At 32.3% G+C, this 20623-nt stretch overlaps 1 protein-coding gene and 1 pseudogene across 1 annotated transcript; both read left to right on the top strand.

Annotated features, from left to right (window-relative positions):
* Positions 1 to 1810: 1810 nt before the first annotated feature.
* On the top strand, positions 1811 to 5385 carry LOC123200069 (annotated as a pseudogene).
* Positions 5386 to 15994: 10609 nt separating this feature from the next.
* On the top strand, positions 15995 to 20416 carry LOC123200737 (transmembrane 9 superfamily member 10-like). The gene is made up of 7 exons (XM_044616094.1): positions 15995 to 16297; positions 17686 to 17850; positions 17940 to 18049; positions 18162 to 18270; positions 18360 to 18472; positions 18562 to 18712; positions 18822 to 20416. The coding sequence occupies exons 1-7, from the start codon at positions 16178 to 16180 to the stop codon at positions 19977 to 19979; spliced, it is 1926 nt and encodes a 641-aa protein (XP_044472029.1). The 5' UTR covers positions 15995 to 16177; the 3' UTR covers positions 19980 to 20416.
* Positions 20417 to 20623: the final 207 nt, after the last annotated feature.

Below are 20623 nucleotides of genomic sequence, written 5' to 3'. Positions count from 1 at the left end.
AACGACAAATTTTTACCTATTAAGTTTGAAAAATCCGTTTTCACACATTTGTCAAAATCAGAGCACTTTAATATCATTTACATCTCTAATAATGCAAATAAATTACATTTAAACTTAAATAATTTTTTTCCCTTGATTAGTGTAATACCATTTAAGATCGTATTAAACCGGTGCGATTCAATTTTTCTTATATAATTTTTAATTGAAATTAACATGGATTAATGGTAAAAATATATCAATAAAATTTTGACAATGTTATTTTAATTTGAGAATCTTTTGTCCTTCGACTAATTTTATAAAAAAATCTAACAGATATTTTTATTAAATTCAACAAATAACCAAAAAAAATAGTTTTTTCCAAATTTAAATTATAAAATTACATAATTTCATGAAACCCTAAGTGGAAAATAATTATTTGGCCATATATATATATATTTTTATTTCTAAATGGGATTATGGTAGGGTGAGAAGCAATCAAAAAATTTTCTTTTTAAATCTAAAATTGTATTGATATTAGGAAGTACATTGGGTCAACAGTTGAATCATGATTCAACATGATTTATTTATTCAATTGTGGTTCAAAATATAGTTTATTCGATTCTACCGTGGTTCATTCCATGACAACAACAATAATTATAATTCACTCTTAATTTAGGTTTCATTATCATTTTAAATCAGGGTTACCATGAATGGGAGATTTTTTTTAAAATATAGACAGAAAAATGATAAAAGTTTTTTCATGCACTTTTCAATAAAAAATTTTTAATTATAAAAGTGCAAAAATATAAAAAATAAAAAGTCTGTCATTTATAAAAAAATATTTGTTCATTGATACCACAAAATTTACCTCATTTCTGTCTATAGTTATTTTTTCAGATTTATTAGACGAACAAATTTAAAATATATTTATCAAATCTATAATTATTATATTAGATAAATTAAGATTTTATAAATATATTTTACTAATCATTTGATTCATTTTATTGTTAAAACACAAAAATATAACTTTTTTTTGGTTAACTTAGAAAATTACTATTTAAGCTCCAAGTACTCCTAAAGACCATAATTGCATCAATCATAATTGGAATTAGTTTATATGATTTAGTTAAAATCATATTATATTGGTATAATATAATATGTGATGACTATTTTAAATTTTAAATTTTTTTTATAAAATAGGTAAAAAAATTTAGTTATTATTTATCTTTAGTACTATTTAAAATTATAGAATATATTTTTATTTTTTCACCATGTTTCTCTTGGAAATTCACTATGTTTGGGCATTTAATTTGGGTAATATTTGATTACTAAAATAGAAAGATTACCTTGAAGATAGATTACTTAGAAGATTACTGGGTATAAATTATAACTATGTTTGATGAAATTTGATAAGTATAAATAATTATTGTATTTGGTTAAAGGTAATAAAATATTACTAGTAAAATATTTTACTTAAATACCCTTAAATATAATTATTTTAAAATATATTTTATATTATTTGTCATATTAACTAAAAATAAATTTATTTTTATCTCAAAAAATTAATAAATAATAATTTTTCTATAATAAACTCAAGATTACCTCAGTAATCTTTAAACACCTAAGGTGAAGGTGATAATAAAATTAACACCTATATTATCTGTCATGTCAGTATTGATAATAGAAGATTACTGTAATATTTTATTGCTGATAAACTAAACAAAAAAATAAAAGATAAATTACTAAAATAATCTTAAAAACCTCTAACCCAACGCACTTTAAGAATTTGCAAGTGAAGATGGGAACACGGCAATTTTTCTACCGACAGAAATTGATGGTTTTAAGGTAGTTCCAATGGGAAATAATGGTTCTCCACTGACATGTATATTTTTTTGCAGGCGACACGAGTGTTTTAATAATCAGCGATTTGGTCTTTGTCTTTCATTTCTCAACAGTTGAAAAAAATCCTACTTTAAGTCAAAACTCGGTAGTGAATCCACACTGTAACAACAGAGCCACCAACTCCATTAAAGCCCTCTAGTGTCGTAAGAGTAATATTCCAAACCCTTTATTCGAGGGGAATATTCCTAACCCTTCAAGGTTTCTTTTTCTGGTTAAGTGAAACTCATGATTTCTTGATCATTCATCATGAAGTTTCCAAGTTTAGAGCAAGTGGGTACTTGGTTATTTGATTAGAAAATGAGTGTTTCTTTGACTGTTATGACCTTTAATCTTCATGAAGATCAGCCTGAAGATAGTCCTAATTCTTGGCTCAAGAGAAAGGATTTGTGTGTCAGCATCATCACTAGTTACTCTTCTTTGATTATTTGCACTCAAAAAGGTCTTGCTTTTAACTTTATTCACACTTTTTATTTTGTTTTGTTGTGTGTGGGTCCTGATTTTCTTGAAATGGCTGATCTGGCTGCTTTTGATTTGTGTTTTGGAGGTGGGGTTTTGTTCTTTTGGAATATAGCTGAGTTTTGGGTGCATTTTTATGTTTAAATACTTGATTCTAAGTGTGTTTCAGTTGTTTTTGGACTATTGCTAATTGAAGTTGTTTTATGTTATTCATTTGTCTTTCTTATTGAGTTCAGGTGTTAAATCACAGTTGGATTATCTTCAGCAATGTTTACCAGGTAACTTTCTTTGAGGATTGAAGTAAATTTCTGAGATTTGCACTGATAGTTTGATGATTTGAAGGTTAATGTGATGGTTGGATTCATTTTTAAGTGCTACCTTTTGTAGCATATTATTAATGGTAAAAACCAGGTTTGAGATGGATTATCAGATGTTAATTTGGTGCTCTGATAGATACTGACTAAGTTGAGTTATGAACTGCGGAGAAAAAAGCTCTCAAGATGTTCATTTAGAATAGATGAATTTATATTCCAGTTAGAAACCATGTGAAAACTTTTTGAGAATTTGGGTTATACATTTGTTTCTTAGTTTCTGGACAATGTTGTAATTGGGATATATGCTTAAAAGTCCATATGATTGGTTGCTTAAGTTTTAAATTTTGTTGTATTCACATCTACAAAACTCGACCAAGTAGATATGTGTAATTTTGTCTTCTGATAAGTGTCTTTCATCCATAAAACATCTACTTAGTTTAGAGTCTCTTTCAATAATGTTGATTGAGATGGATATGTATGATTGCAATTATGATATGATTTATACTGATATAATACTTTTTATATTTGAACCATTCAAATATAAAAAGTATTGTATTTGATCAATCTAGCCTGATGCAATTAGGTTTGGAGTCTTGGGGAAAACCTTTTGACACATTGGTTAACTTTCAGTGAAGGCTGTAAGTCAGTCTGATTGATCTAGCCTGATGCAGGGGAAAACTTCCGCTCTATCAGATTCAGGGAAGGTACCTCTACCCTTTTTTAGTCAAACTTGCCTTGATCAGCCTTCACAACACCAAATCCCAAAAACAGTTTTGCAATATTATTGTAAATAATGAGCTGTTTCAGTTCAAGCTAAAAGAAACCGAAAGAAACAACTTCTTTTGTATATAATGTTGAAACACTCTTTCCTCATTTCAAAATAAACCTGCTAGGTTTATGTTTTATTACTTATTTTTCCTTAGGTTATGATCAATTTGGAATATCAAGAAAGGACCTGAAGATATATCAGATGAACGCTGCACCATCTTCTATGACAAAGAGAAGGTATCAGATCTTTTGTTGAGCTAATCTGCCCCAAGCTATATAGTTTTTCTTTATAAAGAATATTGGTGCATGCCTGTTTTAACGCCATTTTTTATATTATGGAGGTAGAGATGCTAGAAGGTGGAACCTTTTGGCTGTCTGAGTCACCTTCTGTCCCTGGAAGCAAAACATGGGGTTCTGAAGTTCCATTTATTGCAACTTGGGCAATATCCTTCTAATTTGACTTCGTCAACTTAAAAAGTTTGTGTTAACTGAATTCTTTTACTTCTAGATTGTTACTGTTGTATATTAGAGAAGAGTGTTGTATGATTTGTTTCTTTGACGTGATGCCCACACATTCCAGTTGAAAGGAGTTGAACCACCTTGGTTTTCATTTCAAGTAGTGAATACAAACATGGATGAGTTTAGTCCTCGTGCCGGTAGACGAAGTGCCTTACTCACTTTGCAGCACATTGCCTCTCTGCCTCCTAGCTTGGCAGTTATGTACTGTGGAGGATTCAACACAAAAAGAATCCACTACTGGAAGGTCGAGGTATTCTTTTTCACAGAATAGTGCTGCTAATTCTTTTATAATTACTCCTCTTTCCATGTTTGTTGTGTGTCAATTAGTATGAATTATATATCTGAATAAAAAGGGGTTAAACCTCTGGAACTGTGGAAATTTCTTACTTCTGTGATAGAATACTGATGCTTCAGTTAGTCATCATTTGTGATGAACTGCCCGTGCATCCTGCTCAATAAAATGTGCAATTCGATGACAGGGACATTTCATTGGCAAATCTCTAATGACAATGTAACAACTTTTTCATTTCAGTTGATTTGATTTACTTTGTTTGTGGTACCAACCATGGAATACTGCATTTTGTCGTGTTTTTCCTTTCCACATCTACTCTAGTGAAGTATTAGATTTAAATACAATTCTATGTATACTTATAATAAGTACTAATTTAGGTACTAATAATATTATGTCACTATATGATTGAGTATTTTGAATTAAGTATAAAAGTAGCACCTAATCATATAGTGACACATTATCGTAAATACCCATATTGGGAAGTGCACAGAGCATAGCTCATTTAAATATAGTTTCCCAAGTTAATAGTTGGGGAGAAGTATACATATTTTAGTCTTCTTCCTGATAGGATGCTGATTGGATAGCTGCTCGCTTCTCTCTATACATGCCTGCAGAGAACATAGTGTCATAGGAGATATGCGGGATGCTTGGCCTAGTGCTCAGGTTCGAAAAAATGTTTCCCTTATACGGACCACGGATTCAAAGGCACCAATCTCGCAACTTGTATGTTACCTTCATTAGCATGATACAATCATTCAATTCCTCAATATATTATTTCATATGCTAGGTGACAAGCAAGGGACTGTTGAATTCCTGAAACTGTTTTTCGGAGTGCTCTGCCTCTGCTGGGACCGCCACACTCAGGATCGACACATTGATTGGATACTTTTCAGGGGTAGATCTTTGATTCCTGTTTTATGTGAAGTGGTGAGTGATAACATTGACGGATATTTCCCGTCCTCACATTATCCCATATTTACTGAATTTATGCTTCCTTGTACTGTGAGAATGATCGAACCACCATCGAGTTCAAGTACAACTCAAGCGGGAACTTAGAATTTCCATGTTTCATGATTTACTTTCTCTCCCATTTTTCACCATCGAACACAGGACTAATACTCCTTTTTACCTTGTTGATACACAAAATTATGTCAATATTGACTAGTTTTCCCACCATGGTTCTATAGGACCGGGGAATTGTGAGCCAGTGATTTCACATAGACTGTGAAGTGTGTGTTTTATGCATCTGAAGTATCATATGTAGCTGCTTCTTTGAAGGGGTTATCTAGGATAGGGGGATGTTCATTGGATATAAACAAATTTTACAAATATATTTATACAAACTGAAATGACAACTTGTGATTAAGTGATATAATTATTTACTTTTTTTTTTTCTTATTTCAAAATCACTTAATCAGATGTTACGATCTCAAATTATACAAATATGTTTGTATAATTTGTTTATCCTTATAGTATTACTTTTGTTCATTTACTGGGAAGTTTGTTGCCTGTTTCCAGAATTGTTTCTGAGAATACCTACAATTTTTTTTCCTACCTTGATAATTAGTGACTGAAATACCATAAATTTTGAGATTTATGAATAATAGCTGTCTTTTTCCTTCCCCAAATTTCCCTGTTGCCATGAGTTGAAAGTTCTCTTAGCATTTTCTTACTATTCTCAGCTCATGCATAAATCACCAACGAATCATGTTATATGTATTTATAATGAGTACTGACTTAAGTATCAATGATAATGTGTCATTATGCAATTAGGTATTATTTTATTTTTAATTCAAAATTCTCAATTATATGGTGGTACAAAATTATTTGTTTCTTAATTGATATTTATTATTAATGTACATAGTTATATTGAATCATGGCAAGCCATGACAAAAAAGTAGGAAAGTTGCACTAGTGAGGGTGCAATGAGTCAAGTTGAGTATTGTTGGGCTCAAGCTCGGGTCGTTGGAGTTCATATAACTGCTTGAGCTTGAACTTGATGAGCTTGGGTATTTCCCACTGGAGCTGGAGAGTAAATATGAGAACTTGAGTTTGATTGAAAAAATTATAATTGAACACTATAATTTATATATTTATTGATTATCCTCTCATATACAAAGTCAAAATATAAGATTGGTGTCTACCATAAGAAAATTGAAAATTTTGTTTTCTTAACAAGAAAAACTAAGTTCTCACATTTCATTTTAAAAAAGAAGTTAGATAGTTCATTACCTCTATGAATTAGTATCTTAATTACAAACATAAAATTATAAGCACGGTATCCTTACCAATACCAAACAATTTTTTATGTGGCCGATATGATTCTAAAACCTAAATTGAACTGGTTGATCAAACTGATTTGATTGAAATTTGATAATCAGTCTAGTCTGAATTAACTTTTAAAATGATATTAACCATTGAATTGAATTAACCCACGATTAAACTGAGCAGATCACTCTAAGATGTTATGTTGATGTCCTCTTGACTTTTGTAATGGTTCTGCAATTTTCAAAGTTCTAGCAATTGTGAAGAGATGGACCATACTACTAAGGCACAGTCATGTTCAATTATATATTGTTTATTTAATATATTTTGATAGAGTTGATTATATATAATTGAATAATATTAATGTGTTAATCCGACCTATGACCAGATCAATCTTTTAATCAAATCAAGATCGAATCTGAATTTTAAAACATCGATGATGGGTAAAACTATCATGGATTCTCTTCAATTGAATAGTCAAACTAACTTTATCACAGTCTCAAGGAAGTAAAAATGATTGCGTACGGCTTAAATTAACACTAAACCCTTCACAAAGTCACCCTTCACCTTTAATATTCAACTCTAAAACCAATTAAAATTTCTAATCAAAATCTCGTACTTAATTATTTGCTTAATATAAAGATAAACTTTTTTACATAATAAGTGGGGGAGCAGCCTCTAGCTGCCACCGCACATGCGTCGGTTGTCTAGAGTACCACCAACAGTTCCCACATTTTTAGGATTATCTATCGTGATGATAATTAAGTATGTCCATTAGGTCTAGTAGGGTTGAATTCGAGTCGAATTGAGTTCAAATTCGAGTCGAATTGAGTTCGAATTCGACTTAGTTCACATATAGTTAAGCTTGAGTTTGAGCTCGTCGAACTCGTAAAAGTCAAGTTTGAATTCAGTTCGAATTCAGGTTGACTCATTTTTCGTTATTAAAACGATGTTGTTTTAATACATATTGATCAAAACGATATTATTTTGTATCAAAATTTTTAATTAAAAAATCTGATGAGTAGCTCAAGCTCGAGCTCAAGCTCAGTTAGGACTAGCTCGTTTCAGGCTTATCTGAGTTCAAACAGACTCAATTCGAATCTAATCCTAGGGTTTAGCGTGCTCAGGTCTAAACCCCAAAAAAAAAATTCATGTCAACGCATTTGGACATTAGATTTTTTTCAATTCATGTCAAGTTTATTAATAGTTTTTGGGCTTTGGTTCTGTTAATGTATCTTTAAAATATGTAAAAACACTATTACAATCTCTCTCGTAGGTTTAAAATATAATAAATATATGAGTAATATTATATACATAGATAATATATATAATTTTATATATAAATAATAATATATTATTATATAATTAAGTGAAACAGAGATAAAATAATATCAAATCACATGTTAATATATTATTTGTGTATAAAATTATATATATTATTTATATACATAAAATTTCATTAAATACATATTTACCCATAATAAAATTTCAAACACTATTGAGTTTGGGCTTTAATCGAATTTTGCTGAAGTCTGAGTCATATAACTTGACATGTAAATTTTTTTGTCAATCAAATTCTATTCTATTCAAAACTAAAATATTTGAAAATCCAAATTAGGCCTCGAACTTATCCAATTTAATTGATAGGCGTAACAATAATTTTTTTTTTTTATTGATAATAACATGTTGGCCGAACCAATAGCACCCTACACAAACAAAATCAAAGTCACGATATCACATCTCAAGAAAGTATAGACGATTGGGTAAGGCTTAAAATAACACAAAACCCTTTGCTAAGTCACCCCTAATAATGAACTCTAAAAACAATTAAAAAATTGTAGACAATCTTGTAGCTCAAAGACAAGACTTGGCTTCAAAAGAAATAATATTTAAAACGTTTTATTATTATTATTATTATTATTTTCAATTTGTGACATCTTCTATGCTTGGATGTTGTTGTTGTGATGAATGTAGCAAAGGGTCCACACATAGCTTGCAAATAGCCTTCAATTTGTGACATGACATTTCCCTCACCCTCATTTTCTTATTTTTTGGTAAGTTCCCTCACCCTCATTTTCACTTTTCATTCACAGTAGATTTAAAATGGATCAATCTTGAGTTTATAAACTTAAGTTCATTTAGACTTCAACTCTTCTCAAACTAACTTGTGTTCTTATCGGTTTGAGAAACCTCAAGTCCAAGTTTGACTATAATACCTAACGAGTTCTCAAGTCAAATCAAAACCAATTAGAATTACGTTATTTTGGTTTATATTGATTAAAATAACGTCGTTTTAATTTGTACTGACAAAAATTGTATTATTTTAACTAATTCGAATCGAACTCTTCTAAGCTTAAGAGCTTAGTAAGTCAAACATTTCTCAAGTTTGAGCTTGATAGTATAAAACCCCTTAGGGTGGGAGCATGCCATTATTCCAAAAACCCTCAATTTAGCTATTTTATGGGTTATAACACACAAACCTTGAGGGTAGCAGGATACCTAGCGGTTTTGGGCTTTTTTTGTTCCATCCATACTTTCACAAGTCAAGATAGATAATTTCACTGAGAATTATTGAAATTTATGACAAAAACCACATGAAACCATGTTTTTCTTTTAAAAAAACCATATGAAATTCACGTTTTTCTAAAAACCTCCCAATTTTGTATATTTTTGTGGGCTAGCACATAGGCTATAAGGTTAGAGGAATGCCAGACAAATTTTTGAGATGTTATTTGCACCATCCGCCCTATCATAAGTTAAGGTAGATAAACTCACTAAGAATCTTTGAAATCTTTCAAAACTCCCTAATTTTGGCAATTATTGTGAGTGCATATAAGCACTAAAGGTAGGGGCATGCCTTATAATTTTTTGGATCTTTTTTTACACCTTCTGTTCTCTTACAATTCAAGACAGATAACCTCACTAAGAATCTCATAATCATGTGCCAAAAATTGTCCAAAATCATTTTAAAAAAAAACCCCTCATATAATATAATATTATAATATTTAATATAATATATATAAATATTAATTATATATATATATATATGGGGGTGCGTAAGGTGCGAAGGTGCGCGCACCCTTACGCACCCTCTGTTTGTTTTCTTTATATTTATGTATTATATATAATTATTATGCACTCTTTACATACTTTACGCACCTATTACTCACCCTATGCATCCTTTACGTATTTTACGCACCCAATGCATCACCTGTTCACACTCATCATTTTCCTTGCTTATGCTAATCTTTTCGTTCTTATCTGTATTTTAACAAAAATTTATCAATTTTTAAATATGTTTTGAATCTTTAAAACATGACTCATTGAATTTTCGAATAAAAACTTATCAAATCTTCGAAAAAAATTACGTCAAATTCAACGTAATTAACCAAAAGTGACGTAGATAGCCAAGAGTGACGAAATTGGTTGAGAGGGTATTATTAGAATTAAAATTAAATTTGTTTATAAAAGTAAAACCATTGTACGTTTACCTAAAACAGTTTAGACAAAAAAATTATTGTCAATTTTAATTAATATCCCCATGTCTAATTATATATTGTTCAAATATTTATTTAAGATATTTTGATTGATTTGGTTAAACATAATTGAATAGTATTAATGTGTTAACTTGATCTATAATCAGATCAATCTTTTAATCGAGTGAAGACCCGATCTGAATTTTAAGACTTCATCCAAATTTTAAAACATTGATGATGGGTAAAACTATCTTGGATTCTCTTCAATTAGATATGATTACAGAATGATAACAGAGTGAGTTAGGATGTGATTAATACAAAATTAAACTTTATAAGAACATAATCAAACTAACTTTATCACAATCTCAAGAAGGTGAGGATGATTGCGTACGGCTTAAATTAACACTAAACCCTCCACAAAGTCACCCTTTACCTTTAATAATCAACTCAAAAAACAATTAAGATTTCTAATCAAAATCTCGTACTTAATTATTTGCTTAATATAAAGATAAACTTTTTAACATGAGAAGTGGGGGAGCAGCCTCTAGCTGCCACCGCACATGCGTCGGTTGTCTAGAAGTACCACCAACAGTTCCCACATTTTTAAGATAATTTATCGTGATGATAATTAAGTATGTCAATCGGGTCTAGAGTGTTTAGGTCCGAACCCAGAAAAAAACTTCAGGTCAACTCATTCGGATCTTAGATTGTTTTTTGTTCAAGTCAAGTTTATTAATAGTTTTTGGGCTTTGGATCTGTCTATGTAATTTTAAAACATGTAAAAACATTTTTACAATCTCTCGTAGGTTTAAAAACATAATAAATATATGAGTAATATTATGTATATAAATAATATATATAATTTTATATATAAATAAAATATATTACTATATAATTATATAAAATAAAAATAAAAAAATATTAAATTATATAATAATATAATATTTATATATAAAATTATACATATTATTATCTACATAATTTTATTGAATATATATTTACCCATAATAAATTTTCGAATACTATTAAGGTTTGGGTCTAAGCCATATAACTTAAGACACATTTTTTTGTCAATCAAATTCTATTCTATTCAAAACTAAATTTTTGGAGATGGATAATTAGGCCTCGAACTTATCCAATTTAATTGACAGGCCTAATAATAAATTTTTTTTATTGATAATAATATGTTGGTCGAACCAGTAGCAACCTGCACAAACAAAATCAAAGGAACGTTGTCACATACCAAGAAAGTGTAGAAGATTGGGGGCCAAAGGACTGTTTCCAAAATATCCTCTTATTTTAAGTTTCTATTCCTTAAGTTTTAAAATCTCATTTATCTACTTATAGACGGTTAAAATTAATGAAACTCAAACTTTTTAAAATTTTATTTATTTTTTCCGTCCCTGAATCCTAAAAACTAACAATTTCTCCTATAAACCAAGTTTTTAAAAATGGTATTTCTCCTATAAAGTTTAGTTTTCAAACTCTGACATCATCTCTAGTGTCATTACCTACAATCTCTCCCTCTCGAAGTTTTCTCTCTCTCTGACGATCTCTTTCCTTTTAATTGAACATTCAATCGACATCGAATAAAGTCAAAGAGATGAAGATAAAGTTCTTCGTCTTCCTAGAAGAAGATGTTCCAAGAAGAAGACATCGTCTTCCTAAACCAAAATGAGATCTTTGTCTTCATCTTTCCAGATAAGATTTTTGTCGGTCAACATTCTAAATGAGAGGAGAGAGATTGTCGAAGCATGGTAATGTGTCAGAGAATCTTCGTTGTCGACTATGATGTCAAATTTGGCGTCAGAGATTGAAAACTAAACCCTGAAGGGGAATGCCATTTTTTAAAACTTGGTTAAGGGTCAAACTTTTAGTTTTTAGGATTTTGGGAGGAAAAGAGATATTGAATTTTAATTTAGTTTTAATATTATAGATAAAATGATGATTTTGCCCTTAAAACTAATAGATTTAATCTCTTATAGATAGATATTTAAGATTTTCATAATTAAAAGATACAAACTTAAGAAAATATGATACTTTGACCATCAATTAAGTATGACTTAAAATAACACTAAACCCTTTACAAAGTCACCCTCATGGTGAACTCTAAAAACAATTAAAAAATTATAGACAATCTTGTAGCTCAAAGAAAAGAGTTGGCTTCAAAAGATATAATATTTAAAATGTTTTAATATTATAATATTTTTTTTAATTTGTGACACCTACACTGGTTGTTGTTGTTGTGATGAATGTAGCAAAGGGTCCACACATAGCTAGGGTTGGACTCGAATCGAGTCAGTTCAAGCTCAGCTAGAACTAGCCCAAAACGAGTCAGCCCTAGCTGAGCTCGGGCTACTTGTCAGATTTTTTAATTAAAAATTTTGATACAAAACGACGTCGTTTTGACCAATATGTATTAAAACAACATCATTTTAATAACGAAAAATGCGCCAAGCCAAATTCGAGCTGAGTTCAAACTTGGTTTTCATAAGCTCGATGTCGAACTTGACCTCAACTATATGTGAACCGAATCGAGCTCGAGCTCGAGCTCGAGCTCGGCTCGACTCGAATCCAACCCTACACATAGCTTGCAAGTAGCCTTTAATTTGTGAAATGACATCTCCCTCACCCTCGTTTTCTTATTTTTTGGTAAGTTCCCTTACCCTCATTTTCACTTGTCATTAAGAGTGGATTCAAATTGAACTGAACTTAAGTTTGTACCAATTTAAATTCATTTAGGCTTCAACTCTTTTCCAACCAACTCGAGTTCTTATCGGTTTGAGAAAAGTCAAGTCCAAATTTGCCCACAATACTTAGTGAGCTCTTGAATCAAACCAAAATCAGTTAGAACTATGTTATTTTAATTTGTATTGATCAAAATGATATTATTTTAGTCAATTCGAATATAATTTTTCTAAGCTCACGAGCTTGGTAAGTTAAACACTTCTCAAGCTTGAGCTTGATAGCATAAAACCCCCTAGGGTGGGAGCATGCCATTTAGCCATTTTATGGGTTATAACACACAAACCTTGAGGGCAGGGGGATACCTAGCAGTTTTGCGCTTTTTTCACTCCATTCACACTTTCACGAGTCAAGGTAGATAACCTCATTGAGAGTCATTGATACTTATGACAAAAACCACATGAAACCATGTTTTTCCAAAAAAAAGAAAAAATTGTATGAAATCCATGTTTTTTCTGAAAACCCCCCAATTTTGTATATTTTTGTGGGCTAGCACATAGGCTATGAGGGTGGAGGAATGCCAGACAGTTTTTGGGCATTATTCGCACCATCTGCCCTATCATAAATCAAGGTAGATAAACTTACTAAGAATCTTCAAAACCTTTATCCAAAACTGCTTGAAATCCGCATTTTTCAAAACTCCCCAATTTTGGTAATAATTGTGGGTGCATATAGGCTCTAAAGGTGGAGGCATGTCTTACAATTTTTTGGACTTTTTTTGCACCATCTATTCTTCACAATTCAACACAAATAACCTTACTAAAAATCTCATAAACATGTGCCAAAAATTGTCCAAAATCGACTATTTTTTTTAACCCTCAATTTTGGGCCATTTTTATGGGTTATATCTCACAAGCTCTGTGAATGAGGGAACACCTGATGATTTTTGGGGTGTTTTTCACATCATTCACCTTCTCACAAGTCAAGGTAGGTAATCTCATTTAAAATCCCTAGAATAGGAGCCAAAACCACTTGAAACATAGTTATTAATATTCTATAATACGCGATGTATCTTATGATACGATATAAATGAAAAACGATACATTTTATAAGATGTATCACATAAATACGATAAAATAGATACCATACGATATGATAAAATACATATTACTAATATGAATCGATATACTTTTTAAGAGAAAATAAAGATGTATTAGGATTGTTTATGAGAAATTTTAAATTTTTAAAGGTATTTGTGATATTTTTTAAAATAATAACATGTTAATTAGAATTTTTTACGAGCAATGCTAAGTGTACACATTTTTGGTATACAAATATGTACACACATGAATATAACATAATGTGATTGACTAATATTTTATCATTAATTCAAAATCACTCAATCACATGGTGATACACCTGTGTGTTTATATTTGCATACTAAAAGTGTGTATTCATTGTTTTATTTATTATTTTTATTATTTTATGATATTATTTTTGAAAAGGTGCATCATTCGATATGATACATGATATAAAAAATTTGATTTTTGATATACGATACGATATGCTATTCTTCTACCATGGCGTAAAATACATTTTTTTTTTGCCATTTTTATGGATTGTAACACATGTCCAAAGGATGGGGGAACACCTAACGGTTCTTAGAGCATTTTTATTATAACATCCGCCCTCTCAAGAATCAAGGTCAATAACCTTATTAAGAATCCATGAAAAGACCAATTGAAACCCTTTTTTTTTTTTTTTTTTCCAAAAAGCTCTAGTTTGACCACTTTTGTGGCCTATAGCACATGCATATCAAGGGTACACCTAATAGTTTTTGGGACATTTTTCATAAGATCTATCCTCTCACGAGTTAAAATAGATAATCTCACTAAAAATCCTCAAAATATATGCTCAAAACAATGCCAAATCCACATTTTTTCAAAAACGTCAATTTTGATTATTTTTATTCACACACCTTGAGGGAAAGGAATTCCCAATAGTTTTTTAGGGTATTTTTCACACCATTCACCCTTTTACGAGCAAAAATAGATAATCTTCCTAAAAATCTCCGAAACTTATCGTAAAACTGTTTAAAATCTATGCGTTTTAAAAATCCTAGTTTTGATTATCTTGTGGGGCCGTAGCATTGGAGCCCTAATGGTGGGGAAATGCACAGTTTTGGAGTATTTTTCACACTATCCATAGTTTCAAAAGTCAAGGTAGAAAACTTCATTAAAAATATAAAAAACACGTTTAAAATCTACACTTTTCAAAAAATCCTAGTTTTGATAATCACATACATAGGTTATAGCACACAAGCCGGATGGGGGAAACAATTGATAGTTTTTGAGAGTATTTTTGCATCATTTGTCCTTTCACAAATTAAGGGAGATAATTGATATTTAACGTTTTTATTTAAAAAAATATTTTATCAAATTGAATAGCTCTGTGAGAGAACGGGAAAATGACCTTTCTACCTGCATAGAATATGTCATTTCACGAAACCTTATTTGGAAAACGCTGATTTGGCTTTTTATTTTGAAATTTATAATTGAATGCAACTTAAAAAAAAATAAAAATAATAAAAGGGGTAATATTGAACGAAAATAAAAGGCCAAAGGACTATTTCCCACGCAAGGTATACTTTTTTTGTACATTCCCATCCGTTAACTTTGAAAAACCCATTTACCTACCTATGGATTGTTAAAAAAAATGGATTCAAGGATAAAGTCGTTATTTTATCTGTAATATTAAAAATAAATTAAAATTTAATCCTCTTTTCTCCCCTAACCCCTAAAAAATTAACTATTTTCCCTTAGGTCAAGTTTTATCTGGGAAGACGATGTTTTTCCAGACAGAGATGAGGTCGCCATCTTTATTTGGGAAGACAAAGAGCTTCGTCTCCCGACGAAGCTCTTCAATAGATCTGACGAAGACAATGTCAGATCTGGGTCTATTGACATTCCAGAGGAGAGAAGAGAGGCCATCAGAGTATGGTGGTACGTCGGGAAGGCTTCGTCATCAGTGATGACGTCGGATTTGACATCGGGGATTAAAAACTAAACCCTAGGGGGGAATACTATTTTTTAAAACTTGACCTAGGGGAAAATAGTTAGTTTTTAGGAGTTAGGGGGGAAAAAAGATAAAATTTTAAGGGGTTAGGGTTTCGTTAAATTTAATCACTGATGGGTGGGTATTTGGTATTTTCAAAGCTAAAGGGGGGAAACTGAGAATGCAACATACCTTGGGTGACATAGTCTTTGGCCAAAATAAAATTTATAATATAAATAAAATTTAAAAAAATAAAAAAAATAAAAAGTGAAGCAGCCATCGGTGCCATCTTACCGTATGCACAAAAACAATTTGTTTTGGTGCATACGAGGCAATTTACTTCTGTATTTGGTATTATAGAAAACAATTTCTCGCAACAAAATCACAAAAACACTTCTTTACCACTTCGAGAGCCAGTGAGAGCGATTAGCGAAGTGGGTATTTGGATCTAGTTTCGTTAGGAAGCCATGGCGGGTCCAAGACGACAAGTCGTATGGATCTCTGTGTACTCTCTTCTTCTTTTTCTCTTTGTTCGCTCTTCTCATTGCTTCTATCTGCCCGGAGTCGCTCCTCGTGATTTCCTGAAGGTACGGTTTTGGGTTTGAATTTTGATGCAAATAGGCTTGTGGGTTTTTGCATGTTGGAGTTCAGTTTGGATCTTGATGAGTTTCGGTTGTGGGTTTTGTTTAGATCTGTGTGTTTGATGTTTTAGTTATGTCGGTTTTTGGGATCGGGGAATTTGAGCTGAAATTTTGATGGGTTTGATTTGGTTTTCTTGATATTTTTATTGTTAAAGATTAAATTTTTTTTTTTAATTTTGAAGCTCAAAAATTTGTGATTATTGAATAAATGGTGGCCCTGTTGATTGTTTGATTGTAATTAAACTTGGAGAGGAACTTTTTTTAAATGCTATGTAAGTTGGTACTTTAGTTTGAGAGGAGTTTATTTGGGGCTAGCCATGTTTATTAGTTTGTGACTTTGTGTTTTAGTCTTGAGTGTTGTGCGGACTTCAACGGTATGCAGGGCTTTTCGGAATTTTTGGGTGGTTAGAAAGGCTTGTAAGGCGAGGTTATTTGAATTTTTGATCTTGGTTGAGTCTTCTGAGGGAAATGTCAGCAGTGTCTTGGATCTGTAATTTTACATACTTTAATATGGATATCTGCTTTAGAGAAAATGTAATTATGAGTGTTTTAGGTACAGAATTGTTCCATCATGTGTGAAATGAAGTGAATGTGTGCATTAAGCAGATCTAGCTGATCTTCCGCAAATGTGTAAGTTCAGTCTTTTGGAGTGGGGATTGTCTGCATTTAATTGGTTTTAATAGCGGCTTCTGGATTCGCCATCCCAAATCTGTGGATTTATGCTTTTGGACTGGGGATTATTTGCATTTGTTCTGGTTCTAATGCCTATTACGGATTCTCAAACTAGATGGCTGCTTTAGAGTTATAGATCTTCTGGGAGTCACAGTAGAGATGGCAATTTTGGCTTGAATTTAACGGCCTTGACCCTCTCCGACCCTAACGGAGAGTGGATTTTCCAATAAAAACAAGGAAGGGGATGGGGATGGAGAGAAAATTTTTCTTCGCAGGGAGGGGACGAGAAATCCTTGTCATCTCTGTAATGGAGACGGGCCGTGGACGGGGATTGATATCACCTGCGGGGACAGGAATTGAGATCCCCTCCCCGCCCCTCCCGGTTGCCATCCCTAAGTCAAAAACCAATGTATATTAATGTTTATGTAAGGATTAATATTTCTTTTAACTCCTTAAACTCAAATTTTTAAAGACAATATATGACATAGTGCTATAAAGTTCATGGCTCTTTTGTTATCATTTCTCTAGCTACCTGGTGCATACCTACATTGAATTATATTGGATACATAAAACATTGAGCCATTTCAATATGGTATTTCTATATGGTAAGTTAGCACCATGTGTTATTTGTTTGTTTAAAAAAAAAAATCCCACTGTTGCAGGGGGATGAGTTGAAGGTGAAGGTAAACAAACTCACATCCACGAAAACACAGCTTCCTTATTCCTACTATTCCCTCCCATACTGTCGTCCTGAGCATATTGTTGATAGTGCTGAGAATCTTGGGGAAATTCTTCGTGGTGATCGCATTGAAAACTCTCCTTATGTAGTAAGTTAGATTTCTTAAATCTTTAACTACTTTCTTTGCCTTTACCTTTTTGAACTTATGAGTGGTTGATATATATATATATTTTGCAGTTTAAAATGAGAGAACCACAAATGTGCAATGTTGTATGTCGTGTAACCCTTAATAAGAAAACTTCAAAGGAGTTCAAGGAAAAGATAAATGATGAGTACCGGGTGAACATGTGAGACTTATTCAGTAACTTTTACAGTTTCACTTTTATTCTTTTGTAAATTGCAAACTAGTATGATGTTTATGCCATAGTTGTCTGATATATTATGATGTATCTTGTGTAGGATCTTGGATAACCTTCCTCTGGTGGTTCCTATACGACGACCTGATCAGGAAAATACCATTGTGTATCAGCAAGGATTTCATGTTGGTCTCCGAGGACAATATGCCGGGGTAAGTGCTAGATCAATCACCATCCAAATTGTGCAGTAACCAAAACTTCATTGAATAATTTGGTTGTATTTGTAATTAATTGTATTCAGAGTAAGGAAGAAAAGCATTTTATCCACAATCACTTGACATTCACTGTCAAGTATCACAAAGATGTTCAGGAAGACACATCCAGAATTGTAGGATTTGAGGTCAAGCCATTCAGGTTGTATTTAATGATTCTTCATTAGCTTATTTTGGTGCAATACAACTTTGTAGCTCTGTACTAACACTGACATATTTATGTGAATCCAGTGTTAAACATGAGTATGAGGGTGAGTGGAACGAGAAGACTCGATTAACGACCTGTGATCCCCATGCAAAAAAAGCTGTTACCAACTCTGAATACCCCCAAGAAGTTGATGATAAGAAAGAAATTGTATTTACATATGATGTCGAGTTCCAGGTTTGGCCTTGTATCTCTTTGTAAAAAGAGATAGTGAGCTTGGTTGCCTTTGTACGTTGGAATTTCTGTGTGCTCCTGTGAGATTTATGCATTTCATTTCACTTTGCAGGAAAGTGATGTGAAGTGGGCATCTCGGTGGGATACTTATCTTCTGATGGCTGATGATCAGATTCACTGGTTTTCAATTGTTAATTCATTGATGATTGTCATTTTCCTCTCGGGAATGGTTGCTATGATAATGTTACGCACACTCTACCGGGATATTTCCAAGTACAACCAGTTGGAAACTCAGGAAGAAGCCCAGGAAGAGACAGGGTGGAAATTGGTTCATGGAGATGTTTTCAGGCCTCCATCAAATGCGGACTTACTCTGTGTATATGTTGGGACTGGTGTTCAGTTCTTCGGAATGTTGCTTGTTACTATGATCTTTGCTGTTCTTGGATTCCTTTCTCCTTCTAACCGAGGTGGGTTGATGACAGCCATGCTCCTGCTTTGGATCTTTATGGGCTTGTTTGCTGGATATGCTTGTGCTCGTCTCTATAAGATGTTTAAGGGAACAGAATGGAAGAGAGTCACTTTAAAAACAGCATTCATGTTCCCTGCGATATGCTTTGCCATTTTCTTTGTTCTGAACACTCTAATATGGGGCGAGCAATCCTCTGGTGCAGTGCCATTTGGAACCATGTTTGCTCTTGTATTTCTATGGTTTGGCATCTCAGTCCCACTTGTCTTTGTGGGTAGTTATGTTGGGTTTAGGAAGCCAGCATTGGAGGATCCTGTGAAAACCAACAAGATCCCAAGGCAGATCCCAGAGCAACCCTGGTACATGAGCCCGATCTTCTCTATCCTCATTGGAGGCATTCTCCCATTCGGAGCCATCTTCATTGAGCTCTTTTTCATACTTACCTCAATTTGGCTGTATCAGTTCTACTACATATTTGGTTTCCTCTTTATTGTCTTCATCATTCTTATCGTCACCTGTGCTGAGATCACCATTGTTCTCTGCTACTTCCAACTCTGCAGTGAGGATTACCTCTGGTGGTGGAGATCATACCTCACTTCAGGCTCCTCAGCATTCTATCTCTTCCTCTATGCAGCTTTCTACTTCTTCACAAAACTTGAGATCACCAAGCCAGTTTCCGGGATCTTGTACTTCGGTTATATGCTGATTGTGTCCTATGCCTTCTTCGTGCTTACAGGTACAATAGGTTTCTATGCGTGCTTTTGGTTTACCAGGCTGATCTACTCATCAGTTAAGATTGATTGATTGATTCACCAGTTGCTTCTAACTGAAAAAGTAATAGTAGGTGGCATATTTCCACACAATGAAGCACAAACTGTTGTTTCTCAGCGAAATCTGGAATACTCTCAAGATTCCTGAGTAAGTTGGATTCAGTTTTGAATCATAAAACCATAGAGATTCTTATTATTAGTCTTCTTCTTCTTGATACAGTGGCAGTTATAGTTCTGGGTTTTTTTTTTTTTTTTGTGCCACCCTGTTAATTGTTATTTCTTTCATCACTGCTTTCTTTGAGACTTGTCAGAGGATTATTCTTAATCAGTTTTTGTGTCATTATGTTTATTCTATAAAGGTGAAAAGGGAATTCTTGTATTGAAATTACTTGCTCTGAATCTTTGTAGCTGTCAAGTCTTTACTGCCATGGAGAAATGAAATAATAAAAAATTTCATTTTATTCTTGCGAAGATTATTATTTCTACAAAAGCTTACACATTTCCTCACTTTTTCCTAATCATGTTAATTTTTTATGCAAGCTAAGCAACTTGCAGTTTGGTTTGATCGGTTGAGTTGAAGTCAAGTTGATATTGGCTAGTTCAATGAATTCGTGAGCTCAATACTCGAATCCAGTAAAATAGCTTAATATTTGAATTGAGTAAAATATTTATAAGATT

This window comes from Mangifera indica, chromosome 17 (assembly GCF_011075055.1).
Source record: "Mangifera indica cultivar Alphonso chromosome 17, CATAS_Mindica_2.1, whole genome shotgun sequence".
Classification (NCBI taxonomy): Eukaryota; Viridiplantae; Streptophyta; class Magnoliopsida; order Sapindales; family Anacardiaceae; genus Mangifera; species Mangifera indica.
Note: the sequence above shows the minus strand (reverse complement) of the source record. Positions and strands in the feature narration are given on the sequence as shown.